General features: G+C 34.2%; 1 protein-coding gene across 1 annotated transcript in view; it reads right to left on the reverse strand.

Moving 5' to 3' along the window:
* Window positions 1-490: 490 nt before the first annotated feature.
* The window catches only part of Smp_133900 (hypothetical protein), a gene marked incomplete at both ends in the record, with an annotated part of 20,315 nt that continues 2,177 nt past the window's right edge, over window positions 491-18,628 (reverse strand). Inside the window, 9 exons of the mRNA XM_018799858.1 lie at window positions 491-549; window positions 901-974; window positions 1,030-1,126; window positions 3,715-3,813; window positions 5,573-5,802; window positions 7,804-7,948; window positions 9,553-9,670; window positions 11,949-12,048; window positions 12,772-12,908. Coding sequence (XP_018653729.1) covers window positions 491-549; window positions 901-974; window positions 1,030-1,126; window positions 3,715-3,813; window positions 5,573-5,802; window positions 7,804-7,948; window positions 9,553-9,670; window positions 11,949-12,048; window positions 12,772-12,908 — 1,059 coding nt within the window. The remainder of the gene's footprint in view (window positions 550-900; window positions 975-1,029; window positions 1,127-3,714; window positions 3,814-5,572; window positions 5,803-7,803; window positions 7,949-9,552; window positions 9,671-11,948; window positions 12,049-12,771; window positions 12,909-18,628) is intronic.

Raw genomic sequence — 18,628 nt, forward strand, 5'->3', positions numbered from 1 at the left:
AAATAACACCTCCCGACATACCGATTACATTCCAGATATATCTTCAAACCCCTTCATTCCTGACTTCTAGTTCGACTGACTTTGGGATCCTTCTATTAGAAAAGTGTCACAGACAAAATCGTTGACAAGTTATGAATATCTATGGTGCCTATACACACAAGCGATTATCCTCCATGTGCGAACCCTACTTATGAAATCGTGGAATACAGAGCAATGTATTCTATCATGGGAAAATAGACAAAAGTACAACATCTAGATGTTACACATTAGGAAGCGACCTACTACTGACAGAAAGCAATGAGATAATCGCCTAAGTTAACACTAGAAAGTACGGTACTGTCCAAGACTCAATATATCTACCGATCATTTCGAATGTTACTGAAGAAACACAGGATTATTAAAATATCATGTATATTTGAATTAGTATTTTCATAGAACAAAAAGAAATTACTGTTTTGTATAAACTGATATCATTTCAAAGCAAATTTAATTAATCCAAAGAAGCAGAGAGTGATGCATCTCGTACACGCTGAAGAAAGACATTTAAACCTAAAATTGTATACAAATAGAAAATGTCAGTAAAGGATTGTCGAGATTGTTGGGTATTGAATAAGATCATAAATGGATGAATGTTAGATCACCATTGAAAACCTGGAAGCACTGGATAGCCGTTTTGTCCCAATATAGGACTCCTGAGCACTGAACATCCACGTTCCCACGCACAAGAACGAAGTCACTTTGTTCGATTCCCCACAAGCATGATCATGGATGCTCACTGCTCAGAAGTCACATAATAGAACGAAACGGTCATTCAGAACTCTCAGGTTTTCAATCATGATTTAACACTGATCCATTCATGATTCCAATCATAGTAGACATTGGTTGGATAAAACAACTTACATTGACCACCTGTTCCTTTAATATCAAGTTGTTTTATTTTAGCCTCCGCACTCTGTGATGGTTGTATAATGAATCTAATAAAAAATAATTATTCAGTTTCACATATACTAACATTGAATCTATAGTTACCTTTTAACTAATGATATGTGAGCATTTCGAAAATTCCACAATGATTGTAGACATTGATTATAGGCTGTTCTCATACGAGAAGATTTGCTTTCACTTGCTATAAAAGGGAGTTACATTTGAATTAAAAGTGATTTGATGAAGTATGATCATGGAATAAAAAGAGCCTGTTGTGGCAACGATTTAAACAGAGTTAATTCAAAAAAAGCAAAACACCTAATCTAAACTGGAAAGAACAGACAAGCTGACTCTTTCTGCTCAATCAACCTCCTACCAGAAGTTTGTATCATGACTTGTATCGAATCATTCAAATCTCTTAGCAAAAACACACAGTTACCGAATTCAAATCTTAATATTGCTTCTTGTAAACTTTACTCAATGTTCAATATATATAAACTACATTCATTGATCACCATCATCTACTTAACTCATTTTGAAATTTCATAAACATTTCAGTGGTATATTTAAACACTGAATGTAATAGACTCAGTGGTCTATCGGTTAAGTGCTCTGGCTCGAGACTGGTAGATCCTGGGTTCGAATCTCGCTCGTGAGGCGGGATCGTGGATGCGCACTGCCGAGGAGTCCCATAATAGGACGAAACGGCCTTAAACTAGTGCTTCCAGGTTTTCCATGGTGATCTAGCTTCAATTGACTTGTGATTTCAACTAAGAAAACTAATTATAAACAATACATTTCATTTTAATGTAGAATCTCTATTCAATAAAGGATCTATATTTAACTGGTATACTTCTATTTAATGGTTTATGGTAGGTACTCAGTAGTAGTTTAACTGATGTCTCTCTCAGATGAAAATAAGTTTACATCAATTTGCTATCAATGAATAGATCCAATGTCCTGTTTGAGGAAAAGCAATAACACTCATCTATGTAGTCAAAAACATGATGACCAGTATAAGCATTTGAAGTTCAGATTATGGTGGGTGCATGAAACTGACTCTTTACAAGGTTGAGAAAACATTAGTCATTGTGAATTAAGAATAATTATGGTGAATCGCACTTTATTTACTAATATTGGTCAAAGTAGATATATCTGTTAGTGAAGCCACTTTCCGATGTTAACTCGAGAATAGATACAGTTCTTAAATAAATTAGTACACTTATATCAGGGCAGTATGAATACTTTCATTCAATGAGCTTGAGTAAAGCTTTGCAAATTAGTAGTATATATATTCTTAGTCTTGTACTTCTTAAAATTTTAAGTGAATAGAAGTGATTTCCTAGGATCTGAGAAGTGTTAGATTGAATGAGATTCAGAGGATTTTATGGTCACCAAGATACAATGAGAACATTAAAATGAAGATGACAAATATTCAGCATTTTGCACACTCATTGAAAGTTTCAGTGTTTGTTGGTTAGAAGTGGTTAACAGGAAACTCTGGATCTAGGATGGCACTCGTCAGCAAAGCATTTTTCAGAGAACTGGTTCTCCATTTGTAATTCGAACTAGATCACTTAGTTTCACCACATGAGACGTTACTACTAAAACTTTAGGGTTGAAACTGATCACCTGTATGATTGGAATATTTACACTGGTTGATTACCGAATGATAACCAACATTCTGATTCTCCACTTCTAATTTGTATACGAACAATAGATTAAACACTATTTAAGTAACTATAAGGGAAGATAGAATACAAAATTGATTGATAGTCTACCGAGTGTTGGGATCTCGTGGGATGTGTTGTATGTGTAATGCGAAAACCACAGTTTATTATTGGTTTAGTATAAATATTAGTTTATCAAACACGAGTTTTGAACTTGATCTAAAATTAGTCTATGAAAGACTGTACAGATCCATTACTCACATTTAACAGACGTGAGGAATCCAACGCCAAATCAATGTGTAATTATGTGAAAAACATGAAATGTCTTTCACGGATTCGACCTCACACTATCAATGTGTAGTGGACAAACCTATTTCACTCCTCCGTATGATTTCTAATTGATTACTGACACAATTTGATTTACTATACAGTTTAGGGGTTGTTTCTCATCTAAAACCAATGCTCTCTCTTCAGAACCAATCTATTATAATTTCTAATCTCTTATAGGGTTTCTTAATAAGAATTCACCTATATAGCACTCATAAATTGATCGGAATGTCTACTGCAATAGAGATTGAACTCAGTGTCATTCAACATTGGAGTCAAAATATTATTGAAGACATGGTAGGCAAAGATGGATAGTGGTTAGCAGTGGGATTCACGACGCGCGTTACTTCGTCATATTTGGGACTCGTCATATGGATCTACCTGCATCTGAGTTGATGTTCACTCTGGAACTCCAACCCAGTACCTTTCGCTTCAAACGTCATCGCGTTATCCACTCGGCCACTGAGTCCTGATAGCCACTTGCTTGTGAAATGGGGTGAAGTTTAAATTCACTTAGCATCTTTGCTTACCATGCTTGTGAATTAAGACTATATCGAGGCAATACGCACAGTATGCACATATGCCAATTAGAGACTGACCAGTTGCAGTCCTAACACATCGATGGGAAGATTCAAACAAACAATACTAAATGAATTATTGAAGACATACTGAAATTATCAAACACCAGGTTCTTTCTAATAGGATAATATATTGAACTAGCTGCAATATAAGATATAAGTGCAAACTATGCATCATAAAGCAACATTTCCTTTAATTAATCATTAAAACTTACCTATAGAACGGATTCGACTATACATTGCTAGATCGTGAATAAACTGTCGATGTTCTCTTATCATATATGTCTGCATATTACGGAAGAATTTTTCATCCTCTTGAAAAACAAAATCAATATAAATAGAGAGGTATTTGATTCATAGTAAATGATAATCATGATTGGATGGTACAGGATAAATGTCTACATCAATTATTCCATTGATTACAGTAGAAATAATATATATTCATAGAAAAGATTTTTCTCATAGTTGTGTATTCAGCTAGTCATTATTTCTACTTTACTGAATTCCTCCTATAGCTCTTCTAGGGTTACTGTCAGTTTCAAGATTGTGTAAATGAGGAGGGTTGTATATGGGGTCAGAATCCCTATCCCGTAGAATGCAAAGTTGAGAAAAAAACTCTAACTCTAGTAAATTAAAGTTAATGTAATCTGATTTTATGCACATAACAATGACAACGATGACGACGATGAAGATCAATTCTACCAGAGGTTGCAATCGATCATAGAGAAGTGTTCAGGAAATGACCTAACCATCCTGATGGGGGATCTAAACACCAAAGTCGGAACACCAGATATGAAGATATCATGGAAGATGTGAGAACCAAGAGACGAGTCGACATAGCTTCAGATCACTCCAGACTAAACTGAAGCTAGAGAAACATTGGACAAATTAGGAAACAGAATTACAATGATTCAATATAGCCTTCCTTCAAAACCTTAACAATTTTAACGAGTTCAAGATAACTCTCAACGTCAAATTTCAAGCCTTACATGGTTTACTCAAAGAAGAAGGAACTACTATGGAGGATAACAGTAAAGGGACCAGAGAAGCAATAACTTCAACGCGTCAGAATGTTCTGCGCCTCAACAAGCATCATCATAACTAATAAATCTCTATCGAAATCCTAGACACGATTCAAGAAAGGAAGAAGAAGAAACAGACAGCAACTGACCACAGCCGAACAAGAACAGAGAAAATCAAGGTACAAGCTGAATACACTGAAGCAAACAAGCAAGCTGACAAACAGAAATATGTGGAAGACATAGTAACCATCATCAAGAACGAACAAGTATGTCAAAACGATTGTTTTCACGGGATTCTCAATGTCCATTGACCGGATACCATCAGCAACAGTCTAATGTGGAGAGAAAAAACCAGCTTTGAGCTCAAGAGGAGGTTAGTGAAAGACGTTGCAAGCGGATAGGACATATATAACACAGTTTGATGTAGAATACTAGTGAATCGCCCATGTTCCTCCACGAGGCATAACAGAGTAAGTAAGTATTAAATTATAAAGCATTTGAAAGGAAATTTTGTAAGCACGCATCGCTTCTTTTCGCTAACCTATTGATACTTATTTTTTTATACCTTCAAATAACGTCAAAGTAGTAGGACTCCTGCCGAATTCCATTGAATAATATATGATCGTACCTCCTTCACAGTTGATGACAAACTCAATTATTATATAACTTGCACTGTGTGATCCTGACTTTATCCAGGAATTTAATGTAACACAGAACTATTTAAAATTGCGTTTTATGGAAAGCACTATCTGATTACCTAATCGCATTCAATGGTTCATCAAAGATTTAAGCTGCACGTCATACAAACAACCCTAATAGTCAGTTCTTGAGTGATAAATTAGGAAACGTCTCATATTTTCATTCTAAACACATATTTCAAATTTATCATTAACATTGAAATTATCACAGTCTTCCATTATGAAATACTTCCCCTTCCACAGTTTCACATACTCTTATGTTCCTACCATACAGATAGTAATCGTGTAGAATACATAATGAAATGATAAACTTAGAAATTGAAGAGGGTTTCAGGGTAGAATGGATTACTTACCAGGATGATGTTTTACCTGGAAAAATGCATCGCAAGTCTGAATCGTTATTGACTGTGCTGCACTTGCTCCAATACATTTCCGTCGATCCATGTTGTCAGTATAATTTTGACCAGAAAATGCACAACTCGATTTGACTTTCTCATTCTCTTTATTATTATTATTGTTGTTCATTTGTTGTGAGTTTGTTTCGTAAATTAAACCCTTGTCTTTAAGTTTTCCATGAGACCACCTATAAAATACGAAATCACAGCATCAGTTCAGTGAATAAGATATTCATTTCAGAATATATAAACGACAGTGAAAACTCTAAATATAAAGAAATCATTCACAATTCATCGATCACTGGGTGGTGATCAATGTCGTGTGTGTCAAGTCCTTCTTAGTGCTGATCGAATGCTATCGTGAATATTTCTCAGTCCTACAGCAGGTCGGTTGCGGCCCAATTAGCTCAGTGGTAACGTCTCTGATTGTGAAGCTGAGTGACACGGGATCAAATCCGTCAGGGAGCACCAGTTCCCTCAAGATTATAGGTACACCTTGCTGACGAGTGCCAAGTATCACGAAACCCGGGTCCAGGGTTTCTTGTTGACCACCTCCAACCATCATCTTATCTCAAAGAAATCATTTTTTGATGAACATTTCAGTGAAACATCTCAACAATTCTTCACATGGTTTTCAACAAACTAGCAGACTACTTCAAGGGTGTAGGATCAACATTGGAATTACAGTTTATGAAAATTTCGGAAATCTCATCACATGTTTATAATCGTATCAAAACAATTCTAATATACATCAAAGTTGGATGATCTCCAGTCATAATAATAAGAATAAAGTAATTAGACTTCACAGAATATAATCGACGAATGTTATTAATGGTTGAGTTATATACTTTTCCTAAATCCGTCATTCAATAGAAGAAATAAATTGAACATAGTACATTATAACATAGTTTCTGTTTTTTCAAATTTCACTTTTCAATTGAACAAAGACGTTAGCTGAATAACCACGAACATACAAGACTATCCAAACTATTAGTGAACAAACTTCTCAGTTCATTTAGTATTGTTTATCGAAATCTTCCCATTTGATGTTTAGGACTACAATTGGTCAGTCTCTAATTAGCATATAGCCTTAATTCACAAGCATTATAAGCTAAGATAGATAGTGGCTGGCAGTGGACACCAACCAGTTGCAGTCCTAAAACATCAATGGGAAGATTCGAACAAACAATACTAAGTGAATTTAAACTTCACCACTTTGCACAAGCAAGTGGCTATCAGGACTCAGTAGCTGAGTGGATAACGCGATGACGTTTGAATCGAACGGTACTGGGTTCAAGTGCTCTAGTGAACATCAACTCTGAAATGCAGGTTCATCCATATGACGAGTCCCAAATAGGACGAAAAGCGCCTTGTCCTGGATCCCACTGCTAGACACTATCCATCTTAGATTACAAACTCCTCAGTTATTGCAATAGAATTGCATGAGGAGTGAATATAGAAGGGTTTACATTTCACACAGAACATCATATTATTACTATTATTAAATGAACTAATGACTCTTCAATAATTTGTCATACGATTTTGCACAAATACAAATGGATTCTTGATTCTTTGCTAATTCTGTATCATCTTCATAGAGTTGACACGTTGTTGAAATGCATTCATCAAAATATTTTTGGAGGTGGGTAAAATCTAATTATACTATCAAGGAATTAAATGGTTATTGCTTATTTATAAAATAAACCTTCCGATCATGAATGGAGATGCCTAGTTTCCATCAGAATGATACATAAACTTTATATCAAACATTATATGCCACAGTGTGAAATGTTTATCTGAGCCAACAGGGAGATATTCAACAAACGACTATGTGGATTGGTTGAAGTTAGACATTAACACCGTTGGGTGCCGGCTCAGTAGTCTATCGGTCAAGTGCTCTGGCGCGAGACTGTTAGGTCCTGGGTTCGAATCTCGGGATCGTGGATGCGCACTGCCATTGAGGAGTCCCATGATAGGACAAAACGGCCGTTCAGTGCTTTCAAGATTTCCATGGTGGTCTAGCTTCCATTGAATCATGATTTCAACTATGAAAAATTATGTGTTTGAGGGTGATTTATTATAACAATAGGCTATCTGCGTAACAATCACAATCATGTATATGATCAGTTATGTGATATTTATTAAAAGTTGATTTCCCATTGACATACAAATGGATGACATTCACTTACCCACACAAAATGGGTCTTAAATCGACATAGAATTCTTCTGAATTCAATTTACCTATTAAGTTCGGGTTGAAGAAATGTAAGTCAACAGTTACACCACAAATAGTTTCATGTAATAAATAATATGGTAATTGGTACAACGAAAAAGCTAAAGTGAACTAATGATGTTACTGATATGTTGATAGGTTAAGGAATGACTAAGCAATGAGATATATACCACTGATGAATGAATGTTCATTTATTTCCACTTCACTAATCTAATAACAGCTTCCTCCTCACTCGTATAGTCGGTCGATCACATGAATAGAAAGTTTGTTTATCAGCAGCAGAATCGGACAGTGGACAACACAAAAGATATCTAACAAAATATGATTTGAACATAATTCTTCAGTAAGACAGATATTAGCTAACGGAGAATGTCTGTTATTTCCTCACACATAGAAACTTGACATTATCAATCAAGCAAATCCTTTATACAATAATTAGTCATTATTCAGTACAATAAATCATTATTGATTTAGAGAGATTTGTGAACACCGTTAAATTTAGGATTAGCTGGCATCTCATAACAAAATCAGTTGGAAATTCCATAATATTGGTAATAAATTGTGAACAGTTTATAAGTTCTAATTTGAGACTCCTTAGTAGTATGCACTCAAGAATTCATTCCAAAATTGCCCTACAACTCGTAACTTTCAAGCCAATTGCAACACTTTTCACCACTTTGAACGATTCCCAATATCCAATAACCCATTAAACACAAACATCGTTCATTGATTTCAATGTTACGATATCATTCCGACATAATTCAATGCTATCAGACATCACTTTTCACAACAAATAAGCTAGTTGACTTCACAATTAGTCACTAATTAAGGAACGATTGTTGTTCAGATGGACAGTAGAGTTTGAAGATAGATTTCTCCAAGTACTGAGATTGTGTGGAATTTATTGTTAATGAACAAAATTATCAATATGATCTACGGTCTCGTGAAAACGACTGAAGGTCGTAGACTTGATTTCCGGTTGTAGAGTTGTGCTTCTAATAGTTCAGTGATAGTCGTGATTTCAATCAAAAATTCAAAAATCTCCATAAGTTCCCTCTTGTTAGATTCTAAGTTCATCTTTCTCCTTTAATGACAGAAATAATTACATACTTATTTTGGAATTGTTTTCTATTTTCTTCAATAAGTCACTACACTCATATGATATTTATGAAAATGATTGAGCTAAATAAATAAATGATTCTGTCAGAGGTATAGAACGTTCTAAAAAAACTTTGTTTTGTTACCTCACAATGACACATTGTCTCCCTTTTCATCATACGTAGTCAAAAATGATCAAATTAGAAATACTAAACAGCTCATATTTTTATCATATTCAATCGTTCACCATACATTAGTTCACTGAATGTTAAGTAGTGATTGATGAGACCACAATTTTAGGACGAATCAATCAGATTTATGAGAGGAGGTCTCGAGATTAGTATGAAATTCATTCATCCATTTGGTTAATTCACATTACACCATTAAAGATACTGCCACTTTGTGATGAAAACTCTAAATCTGATTTACAACCCTAAAATTCCTGACATTACTTTGTAACCCTCATTCAAACGTGCTAAGTAAATGGACATTTCGAAGGTCAATTTAACGTCTCACAAATACCGTCCATCGATTATAGTCTCACTAACTAATTTTATTCATGAACTATCAAACGAAAATTTGAAACAGTTGAATGTATTCAACATACCATAAAAGTTCTTTAATGCATTTCTAAATTGTATAAACGCTTTCACTATATTTTCTAAGCATTCTGTGATGACATCTTCATTTAATGGATCTTGAGCTTTAATGGCATTCATAATTTCCTAGAAACCATTACAAATTATATGAAAAGATTAGAATGACTGGTAAATGAATCGGGAAGAACAAAAATCTAATAAGACGCATAAACTGTATATGACTATATACAATTTTATACAATAAAGCGAAGATGTCAAACAAATCACTTCTAGGTCAATGGAAGAAAACACAGCAAATGATCTATTCTGTACAAATGAAATTCTCGTTCCAATTTCATATTTTCTAACTGTTCCGAGTATTTTCATAGTTGAAATCATGAGATGATTGAAGCTAGACCACCATGAAAAACCTGGAAGCACTGAACGGCCGCTTCGTCCTAATGTGGGACTCTTCAGCAGTGCGTATCCACGATTCCGCCTCGTGAGATTGGAACCCAGGATTTATCAGTGCTTCCAGGATTTTCATGGTGGTCTAGCTTCAATGGAATCATGATTTCAACTATGTAAATACTGAAATCTCCACAAAAGCCCTTCTGTCCCGAGTATTATCAACAACAAACCTTTACCATCAGTCATTTATATATCAGAAAGATCAAAAGTCTGTTTAGTGAAAACATGATCATATTGTTTATTACTCGACATAATCAATTCATGTTATCTATGAAGTGAATAAGATTCTGTCATCACTCGGCAAATGGGTCGACATTGTTCCAATGGTATATAGTTTATAAATCTCTAGTTCGAGTAGAAACTAATCAAGTCATAACCTAGTTAGAATGATCATACAGATAAGTGTTTGGTAAACCATTCGAAAATCTTTGATATTTGGGACAACTTATGAACTGTTACAATAATAATGTTGATCTAATTTTTCCAGTCATCTTGAAAATGTGAAATTTGAACCAAAATTAGCTCAAGTGAATCACCTTATTACCAGCTGACTTCATTTGTGACCAATTAATTGAAAGATTGTTGGTTAACTCAATCATTCATTATTACTTCATTAGGATTTATGGTGTGATATGGAATTGTTTAATTATGCCGACAAAAGCACACCATTCTCTAATTACTGTTAACAAACTGTCTCTGTGTGAACTTTTATTTAATGAGTATAGAAGCAAATGTGAATTCCTACAAGAACTTTGATTAACAGAACGATTCAAAGAGTCCTTAAATCACATCTTCCATTCTATTCGTGTCCTTATAATTTGAAAGTCATATGACGACTAATAATAAACAAAATGGTATTGATCTATCGTCATTCTCATGGTGACCATAAAGTGATGAGCCGCACGAATTCCATTGATAAAAAATAACTTCAGAAGTAAATGTATTGCCGTTTTCATCTGTAGACTAAAAATATACCTTGGTGATGAGTTCAAACTGTCATAAACTAAATACACAGTTTTCACCCAACTGTCTGTCGTCAATTATCAAGAAAATATAGAGCATGTGATGGTGAATTATTCAAATTAGTGACTAGATCGCAGATCGTTTGATAGGGTTCAACAAGCATTATAGACTAGTTATACACATATATTTTAAGCTGCAGAAGAAATGTAATAATGTATTAAGTATGATTCAAACACTGAATCATGAAACAATTATTTAACATGCCTTTTGGTACAAACAAACACGATCTGGAAGACCATCAATATGTAAATAATACTCCACAGACGATTCATTTTAGTTGGAGTGTCTTCCTCATAGCTCAACTTCAACTCACAAACACCGGTTGTCAGAGTTTCCAAATTGAACTGATCCCCACATAACAACAATATGCACTGATCTATGTATGTACATTTTAACTAACAGAGTTGATTATTGAACATCTAATCGTGGTGTAGAACAAGACAGTGAGCTAAAGGAAGGACTGTTTATTAGGAGAAACTGCAAGGGCAGACATCGATCATCCATTTGCATCTCCTGGTTTGTTCTGCAATTCAAACAGTCTTCTCATCTCGTCGTTAAATGTTCAGTCTACTCGGTGCTTTCGATGGACTGAAATAATTCATTCCGTCTCACGATTGTGACAACATCGACACCACGTTTCAAAACATGTAACTTGCAATCAATCTTGTGAGTAGCGTCCAATACAAAAATACTCATTGTATGAAATCTCGACATTATTTTGTGAATCATATGCAAATGAATGTCGTGAATTAGTATTTCCAATCAATAATTGACCAACAACTGGGGGACTACAGTCACATCCTTACATATATTTCACTTTTCATTGAACTGATTCATTGATACAACGTGATAGATGGGAACTCTTCTTCTGATATGTTACATAAAATATTCCATAACTTAATCAAAACAAATATCGAACTGCTTTCCTTACCAGTAATATCGGTCCAAAGAATAGTTCACATTCGCCACTCAGGGTTATGAACGCTTCCCAACTTCTGTGATGTGTAGGATTGTGTATAGACTGTAAAAAACTGGAGAAAAAAACAATTAAGACGAACATAATAGAATGTTGACGAAATGTGTATTCACTTAATTATGTCTGTAGAGTTTTATTCATCAGTACAAGTGATACGTTTCATTGAGTGACGGAAAACGTGTCATAACTTAATGTATATTCTTCATAAATATAGTTGTTACTCTATATAGGTGAAGTGAAGTATGCAAATGATCTATTTTTGTCAATCAACCAAGGGCGATTTTCAATCAAATCCATTGATAATTCCTGAGACAAACACATAAATTACGAAACATCGTGAAAGAATTCTCGGAGTTCTAGTGGAAGCCGTGACCAGAAAAGCTAATCCGTGTCAGGTAGAAACAAGTATTTATCTCAAACAATAGAAGATGAATGCGTGATATCGTGGATTGGTTAAATTTAGATATTAACATCGTCGTATACCGGCTCAGTGGCTTAAGGGATAAGTGTTCGCTTGCGAGAACGAAGGTACTGGGTTCTACTCCCTCTGGTGTGGGATTATGGATGTTCACTGTTCAAGAGACATTTAACTGGACAAAACGGCATTCCAGTGCTTTAACGTTTTCATTGGGAGTCTAAAATCGATCGATCCATCCATCATCTCAATCAAAATTTTATTCAGTTTAAACGAACTATTGACTAAAACCTAAGGTAATTGTATAGTATTGTTCGAAAACATCAAAATATGCCAGATTAATGTGATCAAATAAATGAATACCTCAAAGTATGTTCTTCTGTCGGCAATATTGAAGGAATACAATTGGATAATACTAGATCTTCATTTGTCAGAATAGGCTGTATACCAAGTCTATCAGAAACTTGTAATAGTGGTTTAGCGATTTGTACTGGCAATGACTAAAATCATATTTAGAATAAGAACAGGTATGGAGATGAATATCCATGTCAAATATTTAATAAAATAAGTAATTACAGAGAGATGGATAAATACACATACAGATTTGCATTTTAAAATCTTGATTTCTAGTAATGCTCTCATATAACCATAGCAAAACATGTGAGTGAACAGTTACATATTGTCAAACCGTTCACCATGTATGTTCACTCTACAGAGACTGAACGGTTACTACTTTCCTGATTATCAACAACAGGGAAATACATACCATTCTAAAATAATTTCATATTGATTGAAAAGTCACTAGTTGACTGAATCCAGCGAGTTAGTAGGTGGCATGTTGGCATTGTGAGTAATACATTCGAACTATAATGTGGTCACCATTATATACAACTAACTAACAAATTCTGAACAAGACAAACTTTTACACTGGATTTCAAGGTTAGTTACCATTCAGCTTGATTTTGTTAAAAATACAAAAACAGCCTATATAATATGAGTCATTTGTGAGGTCGAAACACTCTGTAATCGTTCAACTAATTAAGATACATTGAAAAGACTTAAAATACTCTTGAAAATTAGTGTCATCGAATTCCTAAGACGGTTGATTTGTCTACTAACTGCTTTTGACTTCGGTCTGACTATTATAAGAACAATGGTAATTTCACTATCAGTTTAATTATGTTACACAAACAATGACACTGTTACTGACCAATTAAAATTAAAATGTGACAACACTGAGCCTGTACATTAACTGATAGTGTACTGCACGAAAATGTATTTGCCTAATACTTCTGATAAACACCTGATGTGCCCTGCTGAGCAGTCCCACACTAGGACGAAACGGCCGTCCACTGATTCAAGGTTTTCCGAGATGGTCTAGCACCAAATGACTCTTGAAACCAACTTTTAATATAATATCCACAAATACACCTTTCATAGAATTTTAAAGTTATCTCACATCTTACAAGTAACTGTTAATAGTTAGTTAAATGAAAAATGTTGGAGTAAAAAATTGCTTGCAATAACTTCATCATCAGGCTCCATAATTATGGTATGAATTTGTTGATACAATTAAATATATGAATAAAAATGGCAAGACCATGTTATCACTAGACATAGCATCATTGTTTACTGACATCTCCCTTAATGAAACTATCGATTACATAAACGAACAATTGTTAGTAAAGAGAATAGAGATACCGATCCCATGAAGTAAAATGAAGGACCTTTTCGTTTAAACGTACTATGAATATCTACGTTTTGTTTAAAAATGAATTTTACAGATAAGTCGATGGAGTAGCAATGGGATCACGTCTAGGCACGAACCTAGTTCATACTTTTCTAACCATTCTAGAAAATCCTAAGTAAGCAAGATTATTACTGTCGATACATAGATGACAGACTAATCGTAATATCAACAAACAAGGTATGTTGAACTTCCCCAATAACGTCCATTCTGCTACTAAATTCATCAGTGAAGAGGAGAAAGATAATAGCATAACTTTCCTTGATGTCCTAATTTCTAGAAGGATAGATGGTTCCATCAAGAGAAATATACTTAGAAAGAATACATGGAAGGTTCAGTACACCTATTTCCAAAGCTACACACCTCTTCAATACAAAATAAATATGGTTAAATGTCTCAGCCACCAAATCAAGCTATTATGTTTTGAGAATAGTATAGACAGCGAAATAGACATACTAAATAAAACAATCCGAAATAATGGCTATCCAGATAATCTCGTTAGAAATGTTTTAGTAGAATAAATTCAGAATCAGTTGGTAAAACATCGTATATCTGAAACTGGTCTATTAAGGAGACAATGTGGGTGATATTTTAACACATCGACTCAAAAGCTTTGTTGATAGGAGGTGTCACACCGCCATGATACACATAATTCTTCCAAATAAACCAGTACTTACACAACAAATCAAGGATAGTTTACCAATGATGGGCTCCTTCATGTGTGCTATGGAGTTAGTTGTATAGGTCGTACTCAGTGGGCTTTATCCTTATATGTTTTTAAACATGTACCAGGATTGTTGGGAAAAGGAGTTACTAAATCGATCAACACTATTATTCTTTCTCATTCGGTAGCTAGTGAACATCACACTCAAAAATAGAGGAACCTTTCACTGTTTTATATCAAGTTCTAAAAATTCTACCACAAGCAGATAGATTATGACTACTCTACATAGCTCAGAAGCTATATGAATCAACTCGAGAAAACCGAACTTATGCATCTGGAAAAGGTACATCCAGCATCTTTGTTCACCTCGACGTACGACTGGATCGTAATAATTACATGTTATATTCATACGACGATATTATTATTATTACGATTGCTATTATCATTAATGCTTTACAAGAGTTTTAGCAAATTCATTTCTGCTATATTACTATTATACTGATTATGACTTGACATCTTACTCTAAATCATTCTGACCTTTATTAAATAAACTTTCAACTTTACAAATAACACAATCTTCAAGTGTATATGTTATCACAAATGGAAAAACATTCACTACATTTCACACATTACATTGTCGAATTCGTTTATTCAAGTCTTATTTTGTTTGGCCTTTGTAAAATATCCCAATAACTATAGACGTACTGCGGTGTGGTCTACTTATATCCACATAAGTAGTATATGGTGATGGTCAGACATAGAATTTATTTGGGCAGAAGATCGATAAGGAACGCATAGGCATGAAGCACAATCGTTACGAAAATTCATGAACAATGAAATCAGAGAAGATGGACTGATATTAGTAGAAGGAACAGTTAAGATCGAGACAATGGATTGTTATTCTGCAAATTAACTGTTTACTATATGGTTATCAGAATTCAGTGAGATAGTCTGTAATTTGTGCTAAAATACATTCCGTTATCCCTACCCGTGTTGTTCTTCCCTATACTATAACTGTAGAGCATAATGATGAAGTTATCGGAAACCATTGTACATTAAAATATTCCTCATTTTCGAATATTCTATAAGGATTTCTAAACTGCTGAAGTGAATAAAATAATATTGAAATCAATAATAATAGGAAACATAAAAGAGAACTGTAAATAGATCTTGTATGTACTTTTATATGTTTCCAGGTTTTCCAAGGTGGTCAAGATTCAATTGACTGATGATCTCATCTGTTGTAATCATTTATACATGTAGACTTAAATCAAATTCGCTTAATCCATTCAATGTACAGTCTGTTTGAAGCGAAAGGTACTGAGTTCGAGTCTCAGAGCAAACATCAACTCCGAGATGCAGGTACACTCAGCTGACGTGTCCCAAATAGGACGAAAGACGCATCCTGGATTTCAATGCTAGCCATTAAATGAATTCACAGTCTGTTTACTTTAAATGATTCATTTGACGTACATTGAAAATATTGTAAACATATCACCTCATTAATGTAGTACACTGTGTCAAAAATAACTTCCATGGTATGGAAATATATTGAAGTGTGATGTAAATGAATATGTATTCAACATTCTATACATGCATATCATTTCCAAAATGATAATTCACCTACCTCAGTTTCACCACCTTCTCCATCTTGCCAAACATAAACAGAACATATGAAGGCAAGAATTTTATGTGCTAATCTCAATTCCTTATGATTATCAAGACCATCCAAATCTAAAAGTGGTAACTAGGAAAAAAGGGGAGATTATTTGCATTAGAAGAACATACAAGTCAATTAACTAAGTCATTTATTACTATTTATCTGTAATCTACATATCCGTTTTAACTGTATTTCATTGAAGAGATTGTGCAGCAATCGGAAAGTTGATTGACTTTAATAAATGTACAAATTTGAAAGTTGATATGTCTTGTAGGTTGAACGCTTTATTCAGATCCTAAGCTATTCGGATAACCCCAGGGCTAGCACTACTCAGCAACTTGAAGACCAGAGAGAAGACACGAGTAACAGAGAAAACCTTTACTGCAAGGATCATCTTTGTACAGAAAATCGTAGGTATTTATAGATGTTTGCTTAAGTTAATTCAACATCCTAATTCAGCCAATCCAATTAACGACATATATTGCTACTGACCAATGGTAGCGTGCCACGTTGGAACTCCAGAATGTTCTGTCGTACTCTGATTGGTTGGGACTCTTTTTGAGCCTCTGGAGGCTCTGTTGGAGTTCGCTGGAAGCCGACTTAACAAAAGTATGTAACAGAAAGTCTGAAATGTTTACTTAGTAGATTTCAAAGAGATTTTCATATAATAGGAATTATCTGTACAAATATACTGTGGATAGACCGGAGTTCAACAGTAATTCTAAAATAAGAAGTTGGTTCTACTTGAAGAAATAAGGTTAGAAGTACTTATATGAACACCAATGAAAGTATCGAAACTCGTTAATAGATTCCTAAAATTTGACATGAATACGTCTTGTAGTTGCGAGGTCATAGTATTTTAAGGGTAATAATATACACATCATCCTAAACCTCAAATTGTGTAAATCGATATTCACTGATTGTCTTACTAAGCACCAATGTTACAAATCTCGACCTTTATAGTTGATAAAACACAAGCATCATGCATTCTTAACAGATCCACAAGAAACTTGTACCCGATATAGGTTTCGACCAGACTAATCATATTTCTCCAGAACACGTTCCAGTTATAATACACGATTGTTTTCTTACAAATATCGATGACAGATTACAAAATGTTACACCTGAACATTATTCACTCTCATTTGGTGTTGTTTGCTTTTATCTTCCCATTGTTGTTACATTCCGATGACGGGCCACAAATAGGAAGAAAGGTGTGTCCTGGATTCTACTACTATCCACAATTCATCTCGACTTATGATACTTCACTCTTATTTAGAAAAAATATTTATCAGTTTGGTTATATTGAAACAGACTTAATATATCTACTCAATTATAGGATGGCTGGTTAAGATAAGGAATTCTTTTCCAATACACCCAATTTTAATGATACTCAATCACATAATGATATCTATATATACAAAGAAGATTTTCAAACAGTTGTATATTTGTTAGGAATGACTAAGTAATTTTAAATGAATGACTGGTGATTGAAGGGTAACATTAGAAATATTAGAAATAAATATAATATCTCTCTTGAAATGGCAGTTTGACTTAGTCGACAGTATACTCTAGACCCGAATTTCGCGATAGTTCACATGGGATAGAATCGATCAGGGTGCATCGATTTAGTTAACATTACATATACACCGAACAGCAAGAAAATTATGTCTAGAGTATCCTGTTGACTACCTCAAACCACCATCTCATCTCAACACAGTGCAATCAATGTTCAGTCAATTAGACTAGTAGTCACATTGCAATTTGATCGGTAGAATTCGATCTGCACTAAACTGAACCTGACAAACTTCATATTTACCAATACCCACTCATCAATCGATTGTTAATATATCTCTCCAAATGATGGTTTATGATGTTTTGTTAAGGACTATATATGTGGAGTGTATGATGTCCATTTCTTCATCATAATATACTAGTTCATATTGTAATTTATCGAATTCATACGTTTACAAATGGATATAATTCAAACAGTAGAAAATGATGTGATCAGATAACAGAATAAGATAGTACATCTGTGTATATGGACTGTTAGATAGAATATCTCATTGAGACGATGTTCATATCATTCTCCATATCTGATGGATACATGTAAGAATAATATACTTTACAATTCATTGATCACTGGGTG

This window comes from Schistosoma mansoni, chromosome W (assembly GCF_000237925.1).
Source record: "Schistosoma mansoni strain Puerto Rico chromosome W, complete genome".
Taxonomy (NCBI): Eukaryota; Metazoa; Platyhelminthes; class Trematoda; order Strigeidida; family Schistosomatidae; genus Schistosoma; species Schistosoma mansoni.